This window comes from Chiloscyllium plagiosum, unplaced genomic scaffold (assembly GCF_037043375.1).
Source record: "Chiloscyllium plagiosum isolate Xiang-an unplaced genomic scaffold, Cpla_swu_hap1 HiC_scaffold_3, whole genome shotgun sequence".
Taxonomy (NCBI): domain Eukaryota; kingdom Metazoa; phylum Chordata; class Chondrichthyes; order Orectolobiformes; family Hemiscylliidae; genus Chiloscyllium; species Chiloscyllium plagiosum.
In genome coordinates, this window is record NW_028270141.1 from 130,501,921 (window position 1) to 130,514,865 (window position 12,945).

Here is a 12,945-nt window from a genome sequence, read left to right on the forward strand (position 1 = left end):
TTTTTAAATTATTTTTTCACTGTTCTGTATCTCTTATTTCTTGATTGTCTCTCTTTCTCTCTCTCTCATCACTTTTTTTTCCTCTCCTCTTCCTCCTTTGCTACCCTTCTCCCTTGTTTTCCATTTTGCCTCTGCTTCACCCACCCCATCCCCCACATAATTTGTCACATCACACTGGCTTCAGCATTGGTCATTCACAGCCCCTAATCTCCCTATAATCTCTCTATGCACTGTCAGTATCACCTCTTTATTGCTACCTTTGCTTCTGGAGCCATGACTCACCTTCTCTCAGCCTCGTATAAATACCTCCCCATTTCTCCCTTTTTTTAGCTTTGACAAAGGGTCAGTTAGACTCGAAATGTCAGCTCTTTTCTCTCCTTACAGATGCTGCCAGACTTGCTGAGATTTTCCAGCATTTCTCTCTAAATAGTTCCAATACTACATTAAATACACTGAAAGAGTAAGTCACTTGACAGAAGGAAGAACAAACTGTTCTATGTGCTAGGGCTAGAAAGCAATGCATAAAATGCTACACAGATCCACATCATCATGGACTGAAGTTCATCTCAAACATTTGTGGTCTCAACTTGTTAAACAAAGTGAAAACAGAATTATAATACCAAGTGACTTAAGACATTGCAAATTAGACCCTCAACAAGGATATCATGGGCATAAACTGATGTGGTAACATTTTCTGACTGGCTCCAGTTGGATTTGGAAAAGTGATTTTGAGGATTCTTTTTTAAATTAAGTGGCAATAGGCCACACCACCATCCTTCCACCACCCTCTTTGAGATTTGATCTCCGCTCAGCTTATCTGCGACTAAAATTGTTCAATGACGTTGAAGTTCATGTAACTCTGGCAGTAGGAACTAGCCTACTTAATAATATACTCCATATGTTTTTATTATTGCAATAGCTACAAATGTTTTTGAATTACATTTTTTCCAGAATTAAAGTAATTATATTTGTACAAAGTTGTTCAGTAGGAGAAACCTCTTACTGATTGAACAAGAAGGCACAAATTTAAAAAATGATTGGAAAAAGAATCATAGATTATGCCTTTCGAGGAAAATAAAATGCTTGTTTTTGGAGTGAAGCTCCACTACCAGCTCCCACAATCTATTTTACTCCAGTCTCACTCTTGGAGGTACTCCATCACTAGGTCTTCTTTCGCCAGCCTTGTTGTTTTTTTCCGAGGAGCAGGAAAATCGACGTTTCGGCAAAAGCTCTTCATCAGGAATAGAGCCCACTGATGAAGGGCTTTTGCCCAAAATGTCGATTTTCCTGCTCCTCAGATGCTGCCTGACCTGCTGTGCTTTTCCAGCACCACTCTGATCTAAACTCTGGTTTCCAGCATTTGCAGTCCTCACTTTTGCCTTGTTGTTTTCTTACATCTAGCAGCATTCATTCTACTTCTGCTTTGTGAGATGCAAATCTGAGAGACTAAGGATATGTTCTGCCAATACCAGTTATCCCTTCATCTCAATGCCCCAAAGGCACCTCCAACCAGTCGTGACAATGTTTCTCCATATAATGCCCGTGATCCTATGTAAGTAGCCCTGGTAAAAGGTACTTTGTTGTTCTTTTCCATCTAATGTCTAATTTGGAATGAGACTGTTAATAAGCTCAAGTCCCTTACCAATGACATATGTTTTTGAGACAGGCAATTTGTTTTGCACTTTAACGTAAACGAGGTCAGAAATCACACAAAACACCAGTTACAGTCCAATAGGGTTATCTGAAGTCACAAGCTTTCAGACTGCTGCTCCTTTGTCAGGTGAAGTAATTTTATCTGACAAAGGAGCAAAGCTCTGAAAGCTTGTGATTTCAAATAAACCTGTTGGACTGCAATCTGGTGTCATGTGACTTCTGGCCTTGTCCACCCCAGTCCATCACTGGCACCTCCACATCATGGCTACCATCGACACCACAAACTGCTGGCCTCAAAGTGGAGAGGATCTCAAGAAGATGCAAATATCGACACAGACATCAAGTTTCTGCAGAGAAGGTCCCGAAAGGAATACATATCACAAACTCACTCAAGTCGACCTACAACACAGACTACACCGAGAGAGTTTGCCATCGCACCTCTCGGGCACTCCTCAATTGTCTCATACACGAACTCTACTGCAAATGCCACAACCTTGAAATCGAGGTAGAATCCATATTTTCAGGACACAGCGGACCAGCTACAAGACACTGCCAAGCAACAGAACTACTCCACCAACATGCATACCAAGAAAAGGAAATTGGAGAAACTTGACATCACGACTAGCAGTATCTCAGCCTCCCCAGATTGAAACCAGTATCACCACAGGGAAATCCATTGTCAATTTGTCTGACCACACCCTTCAACCAGACAAAATCAAAGTCCTCAGCTGAGAGCTCAATTTCTGTCCCACTACCAAAATGGACCTCACTGGTCTCGCAGCAGACATCAGGTGAATGAGGCTCCAGGAATTCTTCCACAATTCCCAAAATTCAGTCCAATGAGACAACCAACAAACTGAAACAGTCGACAGAGAGATTTGCAGATCAGCGACCAAAAAAGACAGAGTCGAATTAGACACCTTTGGAAGGCCACTGCCCTAGGCACAACATGAATGTTCAAGCTGTCAGAAGATGCGTTAATGCCAGATTATCAGCCACAATCACAAGATAGCACAGAACGTCAAAACAAAATTTTACCAGATGAAGGAGCAGCCCTTCAAAAGCTTGTGATTTCAAATAAACCTGTTGGACTATAACGTGGTATCATATGACTACTGACTTTGTCCCACCCAGAGCAAAACCCGGCACCTTCACTTCATATTCTAAACAAAGTAGCAAATTATGGCTCAGCTTACTTTTTTGCCTATTTTTCCATTCAGGAACATGGCAAAGAAAGGAACAGATCATATCAAAAGATTTTAGTGGTCCAAATAAATATTTTACATCCTACCGGGGAACAATTAACTCCAACTATTAATATGCAGGTACTGTAAGCCATTAGCAAAACAAACGGCATGTTAGCATTTATTGCAAGGGAGTTGGACTAGAAAAAGCAAGCAAATTTTCCTGCAATTACATAGGGATTTTGTGAGACCACCCCTTGAGTGCTGTGTGCAATTCTGATTTCTTGGTTGAAGGAAGCATACACTTGGTGCAGGTGAAACAAGGATTCATTAGATTAATAGCAGGGATGAAAGGGTACCCTAGAAGTAAACATTTCAGTAGAATGAACCTCTATTCTCTGAAGTTTTGAAGAATGAGAGGTGATCTTGTTGAAACATGGAAGGTCCTTAAAGAGGGCGATGGTGGTATAGTGGTGAGCATAGCTGCCTTCCAAGCAGTTGACCTGGGTTCGATTCCCAGCCATCACAGTGTTGTGGTTTCTAAACTGACTTTTAAAGGTAAGTTACTGAGATAAATTGAGAATATAAATGCTCCATTCTGTGGTAAAATGGATCTCTCAGATCGCTCCTTGCTTGGGGCAGCACAGTGGCTCAGTGGTTAGCACTGTTGCCTCACAGCATTAGGGATCCAGGTTCAATTCCTGTCTCAGGCGACTGTCTGTGTAGGGTTTGCATGTTCTCCCCATGTCTGCGTGGGTTTCCTCCCACAGTCCAAAGGTATGCAGGGCAGATGAATTGGTCATGCTAAATTGTCCATAGTGTTAGCTGCATTAGTCAGAGACAATTGCGTCTGGGTGAGTTACTCTTCGGAGGGTTGGTGTGGACTTGTTGGCCCGAAGGGCCTGTTTCCACACTGCTGGGAATCTAATCTAACCTAATATTGAGAGTATAAAACCAGGGAAATAGGCATTATGCTAGCTGTATAATTCCTGTACAAAGGTGCCAACCTGGCCCAGGAGTCCATGAATGCAGCACTGCTCTTCAGGTGGTAGGGGTCAGAGAGTGGAAGGAGTTATGCTGAATCAGGGAGCTAACAATGCTATGGCCAGAAAAAAATGGGAATCACTCTATAAACAAAAATTCTGTTTCAAGGCCACTACATAAGCAAGGACCCCGATCATAAACCCTGCCTCTGTCATCATGCCACTCTGCCTTTTTCTCCTGGGCATATTTTTGAGACCATGCTACATTACAGCAACTCCTGGCTTTCAGTCTCCTTACACCCCTCACTATCTCTGCCCTTGGAGGCAAGTGCTGAGGCTCCATCTCTTGCAAATTTCAAATCCCAACTTAAAGCAGAATCCAGCAAGTCTGAGTCCTGGCAGACTTCCACCAACGGTGTCTGCCAGAAAAGTCAAAAGAAATTCAGCAGTAGTATTCCATAACCTATTTTAGCAATTGTGAATTCAAGATAAATCACCTTTATCTTTATTAACCAAATGCACTTCAAATACATTAATGGACCAGACTAACCTTGTTGATAACAGTTCAGTATTGACTGAAAACTTGATGCATAATTAATAACTGTATGTTGTAAAAAGCGTTCCATGTTTGCAAGCAAGCTCCCATTTACTAACCGCTCTTCTATTATTATCTATATCAATGTACATCTGTAGCTTCTTACCATTCCCTTTCAATTGATTTCATAGCTGAGTGCTTATTAGCTTATTGCCAACAGATTTTGTAATTTGGAACTGGATGCAACTTCCTCCAGTTCTGAAAAAATAGGATTGGTGTCAATAAATCATTTTGGGAAAAAAAGTGAAAATTTAATCCTTAAAATTTGAAAGAAAATTTCTTCTGTTCCCAAGAAAATCCTTCCAGATACCTAGAGGAGGTTACAGGTTCATAGTTATGAAGGATAACTTTGGACAAATGCCCCCAAGTATGCCTTTCTTTATTACACAGCAAGTGAAGAAAAGCTAGAGCATATTACTAAGGCATTTTTCTCACTTCCAAAGCACATTTGTCAAAGAACCTCCTTCAAACGTAAGTTCTGAGCTTTGCATAAATTAAGAAGTAAACAAGCTGTACATGCCTCTAAGTTCCTCTTATCCACAGATAATGTTGCAACCATTGTCGTCATACAGTTTCCTCCCAGGCTGTCCCTCAGAACAGATGTCATCATTGAATTTCGATAAGGGATGTGCGTACGGTTTTTTTCTGCAAGTGCGATAATAACCTGTAATTTCAACAAACAATTTCAACTGTGTTCTTTGGTGCATAGAAACCAACAAACAAATCACATTTGGAAATTGTAAAATATAGAAAGCGTCATATTTCTTCCCTTCAACTTTAATTTTAACAGTGAAGTTCAATTTTGTGCCAGAAAAGGTATCATTAACAATGCTAGAAAATGACAGACTGTCATTTTAATTCAACAACAGTCAAGGCTCTCGTTAGATGCAATAGGATGCCATTTTACACAATGTTAATTCAAAATTATGAAAATAGGAAAATTCTTCAAAACTTCAAGGCCATGAGAAAGTTTAATCAATTAGACTTTCTGACTGTGACAGTCCTCAGGTGTGGGCAGCACCGCAAATGGAAGAGGTTCATTACATCACACTTACTTTAACTTATGATTTGGAGATGCCGGTGTTGGACTGGGGTGTACAAAGTTAAAAATCACACAACACTAGGTTATAGTCCAACAGGTTTAATTGGAAATACACTAGCTTTTGGAGCGTCGCTCCTTCATCAGGTGATAGTTACCTGATGAAGGAGCGTCGCTCCGAAAGCTATGTGCTTCCAATTAAACCTGTTGAAGTATAAACTGGTGTTGTATGATTTTTAACTTTGCACTTTAACTTATACTACATGTTTATGAAACAGGTGTAGACCTTTATTTGGAAATATGAAAACTACCTCCCTTCACCTAATTTAAAACTCTGAACAAATCCATTACACATGTTCATAATGGTACTTTTTATGCATATTGTTACAATGTCATTTGGATATAACAGTTACAACAATCAGACAATAAAAACAATGCCTATTTTTGCCACTAAGCCATTTTTAATTTAACAAAGCAAATGTCTGTTGTGCTATCCAACCTTACCTGTTCCAGGTATGTAAGTGACAGGTTGATGTACTTAGCCTCTGTCAATAGCTGTCCTCCAACTCCAGTCTTTGTGACACGTTCTGAGCCAGCCAAGTCCACCAGGTGCAACTTGGACCGACGAATAGTTGCAGAGCCTGGCTCTCGACTAGAAACATGAATGGTAAAAATGCAATGGGATCGAGTTGAGGCCTGGTTCATGGGTGTCTGATAAATGAAGATAAAATGCATAAATATCAGCTGCCATTATCACTATTGGAGTATTCTTAATTCATTCTTCAAAAAAAGACTTCAACAGCAGGAATATATAACCATGAAGCTTTGGAACATTGTACCCTGGCAGTTTCACTCTCGCGGTAATTTATAAAGTTCATAATGGAGGGTTACCATTTAGCTTCTTGCTTCCTATGATTAGCCAAAGAACACATGTTGTTTGTTAGATCTGCAAGACTGGCTACTTGCAATAGACAGGGTACTGACTGGACCAATCATCCCAAGCTTACAAAACTTTAAGCACTGTGTCTAACATCAGATCTGATTCAACTTTGGAAGATATTTTGGGCAGCACAGTGGCTCAGTGGTTAGCACTACTGACTCACAGCGTCAGGGCCCCGGGTTCGATTCCAGCCTCAGGTGACTGTCTGCGTGGAGTTTGCACGTCCGCTCTGTGTCTGCGTGGGTTTCCTCCGGGTGCTCCGGTTTCCTCCCACAACCCAAATATGTGCAGGTTAGGTGAATTGGCCATGCTAAATTGCCGTTGAAACTTTATTGCTGGAACAGCACAGCAGGTCAGGCAGCATCCAGGGAACAGGAGATTCGACGTTTCGGGCACAGGCCCTTCTTCAGGAATGAGCAGAGAGTGTTCAGCAGGAGAAGATAAAAGGTAGGGAGGAGGGACTTGGAGGAGGGGCGTTGGAAATGTGATAGGTGGAAAGAGGTCAAGGTGAGGGTGATAGGTCGGAGTAGGATGGAGGCGGAGAGGTCAAGAAGAAGACTGCAGGTCAGGAAGGCGGTGCCGGGCTGGAGGGATCCGGCTGAGACAAGGTGGGGGGAGGGGGGATGAAGAAACTGGTGAAGTCCAAGTTCATCCCCTGCGGTTGGAGGGTTCCCAGTCGGAAGATAAGACGCTCCTCCTCCGACCGTCGGGTTGTTGTGGTTTGGCGGTGGATGAGTCCAATGACCTGCATATCCTCGGTGGAGTGGGAGGGGGAGTTGAAATGCTGTGCTACAGGTTGCAACCTTCCCTTGCAACCGCAGGAGGTGCAACACTTGCGCCCACACCTCCCCCCTCACTTCTCTCCAAGGCCCCAAAGGAAACTTCCATATCCGCCACAGATTCACCTGCACCTCCACCCACATTATCTACTGCATCCGCTGCAGCCGGTGTGGCCTCCTCTATATTGGGGAGACAGGCCGCCTACTTGCGGAGCGATTCAGAGAGCACCTCTGGGCCACCCGGACGAACCAACCCAATCACCCTGTAGCACAGCATTTCAACTCCCCCTCCCACTCCACCGAGGATATGCAGGTCATTGGACTCATCCACCGCCAAACCACAACAACGCGAACCTCACTTTCTCCTGTGCTACAGGTTGGTTGGGTTGGTTCGTCCGGGTGGCCCAGAGGTGCTCTCTGAATCGCACCGCAAGTAGGCGGCCTGTCTCCCCAATATAGAGGAGGCCACACCGGCTGCAGCGGATGCAGTAGATGATGTGGGTGGAGGTGCAGGTGAATCTGTGGCGGAATGCTAAATTGCCCACAGTTTTCAGGGAGTCGACTAGGTGCATTAGTCAGGAGTAAAAAGAGGTTGGGGGATGGGTTACACTTTAAAGGATTGGTGTGGTCTTGTTGGGCCGAAGGGCCTGTTTCCACACTGTAGGGATTCGAAAATTCTTGGCATTCTTTTATGCAAGTGTCCTTTATTCTTGTGTCTAGAATAATTCAGCTAATTAGATTAGATTACTTACAGTGTGGAAACAGGCCCTTCGGCCCAACAAGTCCACACTGACCCGCCAAAGCGAAACCCACCCAGACCCATTCCCCTACATTTATCCCTTCACCTAACACTATGAGCAATTTAGCGTGGCCAATTCACCTGACCTGCACATTTTTAGACTGTTGAAGGAAACTGGAGCACCCGGAGGAAACCCATGCAGACACGGAGAGATTGTGCAAACTCCACACAGACAGTCGCCTGAGGCGGGAAATGAACCCAGGTCTCTGGCGCTGTGAGGCAGCAGTGCTAACCATTGTGCCACCATGCCGCCCCGATTACGTGATAAAGCCAGCAGCTTATGATGCTAGAATGAAGACCCAGAATTGGTTAACACACAGAATTTAAAATATGAAAGCATAAATATTTATCCTTATAAACAACCCAAAACATTCACTTCAAGTAAAGGGGATGTAAAATAGATTTCTCTTCAGGGAGATTCACTTTTAAAACAAAAAAACTTATTGGTCGGAATGTTTCCACCTAGAATAACATCAGCAGAAAAAGACCCCAAACAATGTGGTTCAGTCTTGGATGTATTACTTCACCAATTCTTGCCATAATGAAGTCTATTTCTGGACCATAAATTGCAAGTGATACAAGAAGAGGAAGAACAATTGAGTGCAATTTATCCTGCATAGTTTGGTTTTGGATTGAAAACCATGTTAGAATAATTTATCCACCAAACTGAACTAAACTAAGAATAACCAAAAAGTGAACTTAGTTTCAGTATTATCATCATTTATCTTCAGTACAATCAGCTCGCAAAGAAGGATTTTCACAGGTCAATTCAAGTACTGCCACTATTACATTCAGCTAGCAAGTGAAATACTATTTTACAAACAATCCTAACCTAATGTGTAAGGAATAACTGAGCTTTGGAAACTTTGGATTTTTAGTAGTATAATCTAGAATGGAAAAGCCATTCAGCTCGACTCTGTGAGAAACACAAAATGCTGTAAAAACACAGTTTGGCAATTAAAATGAAAATAAAATTATATGACTTTGAAGTTCTGAGCCATTACACCAGAAAAAGTTTTCCTTTTCGGATCCTAATTACCATTCAGTGTCATTTTAATTTAATTTTTTTTGTTGAACATTGACAACAAGATTAACAACATCTACTTATTTTTCTTCCAGTAGAAAACATATCAGAAGATTCCAGTAGAAAACAAGGAAATATAGTTATAAGAGTGCCACTTTAATAATGAATTTTTTAGTCTCATAGACTCATTGAGATATCCAGCATGGAAGCAGACCCTTCGGTCGAACTCGTCCATGCCAAATGGATATCCTAAATACATCAGCACCCATTTCCCAGCATTTAGCCCATATCCCTTTAAACCCTTCCTATTCATATACCCATCCAGATGTCTTTTAAATGTTGTAATTGTACCAGCCTCCATCACTTCCTCTGGCAGCTCACTGCAAACATTGTGAAAAAGTTGCCCCTTAGGTTCCTTTTAAATCTTTCCCCTCTCACTTTACATCCATGCACTCTCGCTCTGGATTCCCCCACCCGGGGAAAAGACCACGGCTATTTACCGTCCATGCCTCTCATGATCTTATGAACCTCTATAAGGTCACCCCCCAGCCTCTTCAACCTTTCCTTATAGGACAAACTCTCCATCCCCGGCAACGTCCTTGTTAATCTTTTCTGAAGCCTTACAAGTTTCACAACATCCTTCCTATAACAGTGAGACCAGAATTGCATGCAGCATTCCTATAGCGGCTGGACCAATGTACCATACAGCCTCAAAATAGTCTCCCAACTCCTGTACTCAGTGCACTGACCAATCATGGCAAGCACATCAAACGCCTTCTTCTCTATCCTATCTATCTGCGAATCCACTTTGAAGAAAATAGGAACCTGCACTCCAAGGTCTTTGTTCAGCAGCAATCCCCAGGACCTTGCCATTAAGTGTATTAGTCCTACCCTGATTTGCCATTCCAAAATGCAGCATCTCATCTTTATCTAAATTAAACTTCATCTGCCACTCGTCTGCCCATTGACCCATCTGATCAAGATCCCATTGTGCACTGAAGTAACCTTCTTCGCTGCCCACTATGCCTTCAACTTTGGTGTCACCTGGAAACCTTCTAACCATACCTCCTAAGTTCACATCCAAATCATTTATATAAATTGCAAAAAGCAGTGGACCCAGCACAAATACCTGTGGCACACTGCTGATCGCAGGCTTCCAGTCTGAAAAGCAACCCTCCATCATTACCCTCCGTCTTCTACTTTCAAGCCAGTTCTGCATCCGAATAGCCAATTCTCCCTCTATTCTGCATGATCTAACCTTGCTAACCAGTCTACAATGAGAAACTTCACAACACAAAACTGTGTTGACTATCCCTAATCGTCCTTGCCTTTCCAAATACACATAAATCCTGTACCCTCAGGATTCCCTCCAACTTGCCGATCACAAAATAAAAATTCCCAAAATGTATCAACCATTTGTTTCAAACCCAATTATTTTAAAAAATGAAACACCAATAGCAACTGCCAGTTTGACTCTTTGGGCAAGCTCAAGTGCATTGTTGGTCTGGTTTGCAGGAAACTTTTGAATTTAGAGTACGTGAAATAGGAACAAAGTTGGTCAATTAAAATCAACAATGGAATAATACATCGGAAAAAAAATGTCTGCAAGTGGTTACTTTGCAACATGCCATTCCAGTCCCTATGCTGGATCACGTCATTCAAAAGAACATCAAACATAAGTTTGTTGCTCTGGGACCACAATGTGTCCAGATGCACTGACTGTGGTTTAATGTGGTAATAACAAAAAAATCAGGCAGACAGAGACAACGATCTGACAAGATAACAAGTCACTCTTTGGAACAGATGGGAATCATTTTTGTCAGTCTCAAAAAAAAAGAAAAACACAGTAACTGCTCAACATAAGCAATATCAACAGAGAATTATGGAAATATTAAGTGGCATAGCCTGTTTCTCTGGAGCGGGATTGGAATTGACATTTTCATCAAAGATGTTTAATAAAAATTGGACGAAGTTAGTTATCACACAACACCAGGTTATAGTCCAACAGGTTTAATTGAACGCACTAACTTTCGGAGCACGGCTCCTTCATCAACCACCTTATGAAGGAGTAGCGCTCCGAAAGCTAGTGCTTCCAATTAAAACTATTGGACCATAACCTGGTGCTTGTGATTTTTAACTTTGTACACCCAAGTCCAACACCGGCACCTCCAAATCATGGACGAAGTTAGTGACAGATCAGTTCCTAAGTCACTATTGTCCCAGAGGACCACAACTGGTCTCTCATTACAGAGAGAGAAGGAGTAGTGGTTTAATCTGAGAGTCACCACATCTCAGGTGAGGGGCAACGCTGAGAAGGTTAGTTCTTCATCGTAATCTCAGCCAGTGTGGGAATTGAACCCATGCAGCTGGTGTCACTCTTCATCACAAACCAACTGTCCAGCCAACTAAACTGACCAACTAAGTACTGACAAAGGATAAAGGATTTGGAGGGATGATGGGTAGGGGGACAAGAGCAAACAATCAAGGAGAAGCTATGTCACAATGCAAATTGCAATGATTAAAAATCAAAGAGATGAGTGTGCAAGATAAAAGGGGGCTGCCTTTGGGACAAATAAAGATTCAAATGCTAGTTCTCCATGAGCTGTAAATCACAGAATCATAGAAGCATAGAGTAAAAAAAAATTACAGAAGGAGGACATTCAGCCCACTGTTTGCATGCTGCCACCCATCCAGCCAAGCATGAAAGGACATACCCAGGGATGAATTGATGGGCTGGATATTCAAGTATGTTTTAAATGTTGAGAGTTTCTGCCTTACAAGTCTTTCAGGCACTGAGGGCCACAACCCCATCATTGTTTGGAAGGAAGGATTTCCATTTTAATGCTTTCTAAACCATCCACCTTTTATCCCAATCCTAGGCCCGCTTACTATGGTTCAATGCCACGCTCAGCCAATGGCAATATGGTCTGCCCTATTCCTTCTATCTGCAGCCGGCATTATATGGTACGTTTGAATTAGACATTCCATTAACCTCTTCTTACCAAAAAAAAAATTGTGCTTATCCAAACCTTCCTCATAACGAATATTTTCCAATCATGAAATCTGCCAATCTCCTGAGTGTCCTCTTAATTATAACTTTTGTCTTGTGTAGCAAACAGCAAGACCAGAATAATTTGCAGTGCCTGCTGGTTTAGAAAATGGGAACTGCAGTTATAAACTGAAACCGCTGAAATTAATATCGAGCCCAGAAGTTGTACATTGAAAGGAAAAAAAAGTGCTGAATGCAGGTAACAATTTTCTAAAATTAACCATGATTGAGTATTGCCGAGAGAAGATATAGTTTGTCGAAGCTTTCTATCTTGCACTCAATTAAATAATTCGCAAAAAATACCAAAGCAAAGGAAAAATATTATTTATACAGTATGACAGCAGAATGATGATTTGTTGGTGAGTATGCCCATTGGCACGGAGAACACAGCAGTTAATGATAACTGACATTTAAATGCAAACCTTTCTTTAAATTTTAAATCGGGCATGCCGACTCTGATTGATAAAAGCACTGCCCTGAGAATGCTCTCTTTTTTTTTGGTATTGAAATAGTGTTTGTGCATCCAAAAGAGAAAATGCTGGAAAATCTCAGCAGGTCTGGCAGCACCTGTAAGGAGAGAAAAGAGCTGACGTTTCGAGTCTAAATGACCCTTTGTCAAAGCTGTGTGCATGTTATTATGTTTGCAAAGAACATGGTCTGTATTAATATTTGTAGCTATCAGTTCGCACAAGTGCACAATACTATGACCATAACTGAACATTCTTAATTGGTTGTCAGCGTATGCCTTCCCACATTGAACTATTTAACAAATGGTGTCCAATCACAGATTTGCATCCACATTTGGACACTGTGTTGTGAGTTTTGCAAACGTGGTTTGGTCCAGTAGTCAATAGCCTGCTTGTTGCAAACAGCTGAAAGGATATGCTGCATGAAACAATC

At 41.8% G+C, this 12,945-nt stretch overlaps 1 protein-coding gene and 1 non-coding gene across 5 annotated transcripts in view; one reads left to right on the forward strand and one right to left on the reverse strand.

The window, feature by feature from the left end:
- Positions 1 to 12,945, reverse strand: part of kif6 (kinesin family member 6) — a 570,521-nt gene that overhangs the window by 394,614 nt on the left and 162,962 nt on the right. For all 4 annotated transcript variants that reach the window (XM_043687249.2, XM_087983390.1, XM_087983396.1 and 1 more), the window contains 2 exons: positions 5,959 to 6,165; positions 4,936 to 5,079 (listed from right to left, as the gene is read on the reverse strand). In XM_043687249.2, the coding sequence (XP_043543184.2) occupies positions 4,936 to 5,079; positions 5,959 to 6,165 (351 nt within the window). The remainder of the gene's footprint in view (positions 1 to 4,935; positions 5,080 to 5,958; positions 6,166 to 12,945) is intronic.
- Positions 3,294 to 3,365, forward strand: trnag-ucc (transfer RNA glycine (anticodon UCC)). Its single transcript has one exon. It is a non-coding gene; the product is annotated as a tRNA-Gly (tRNA).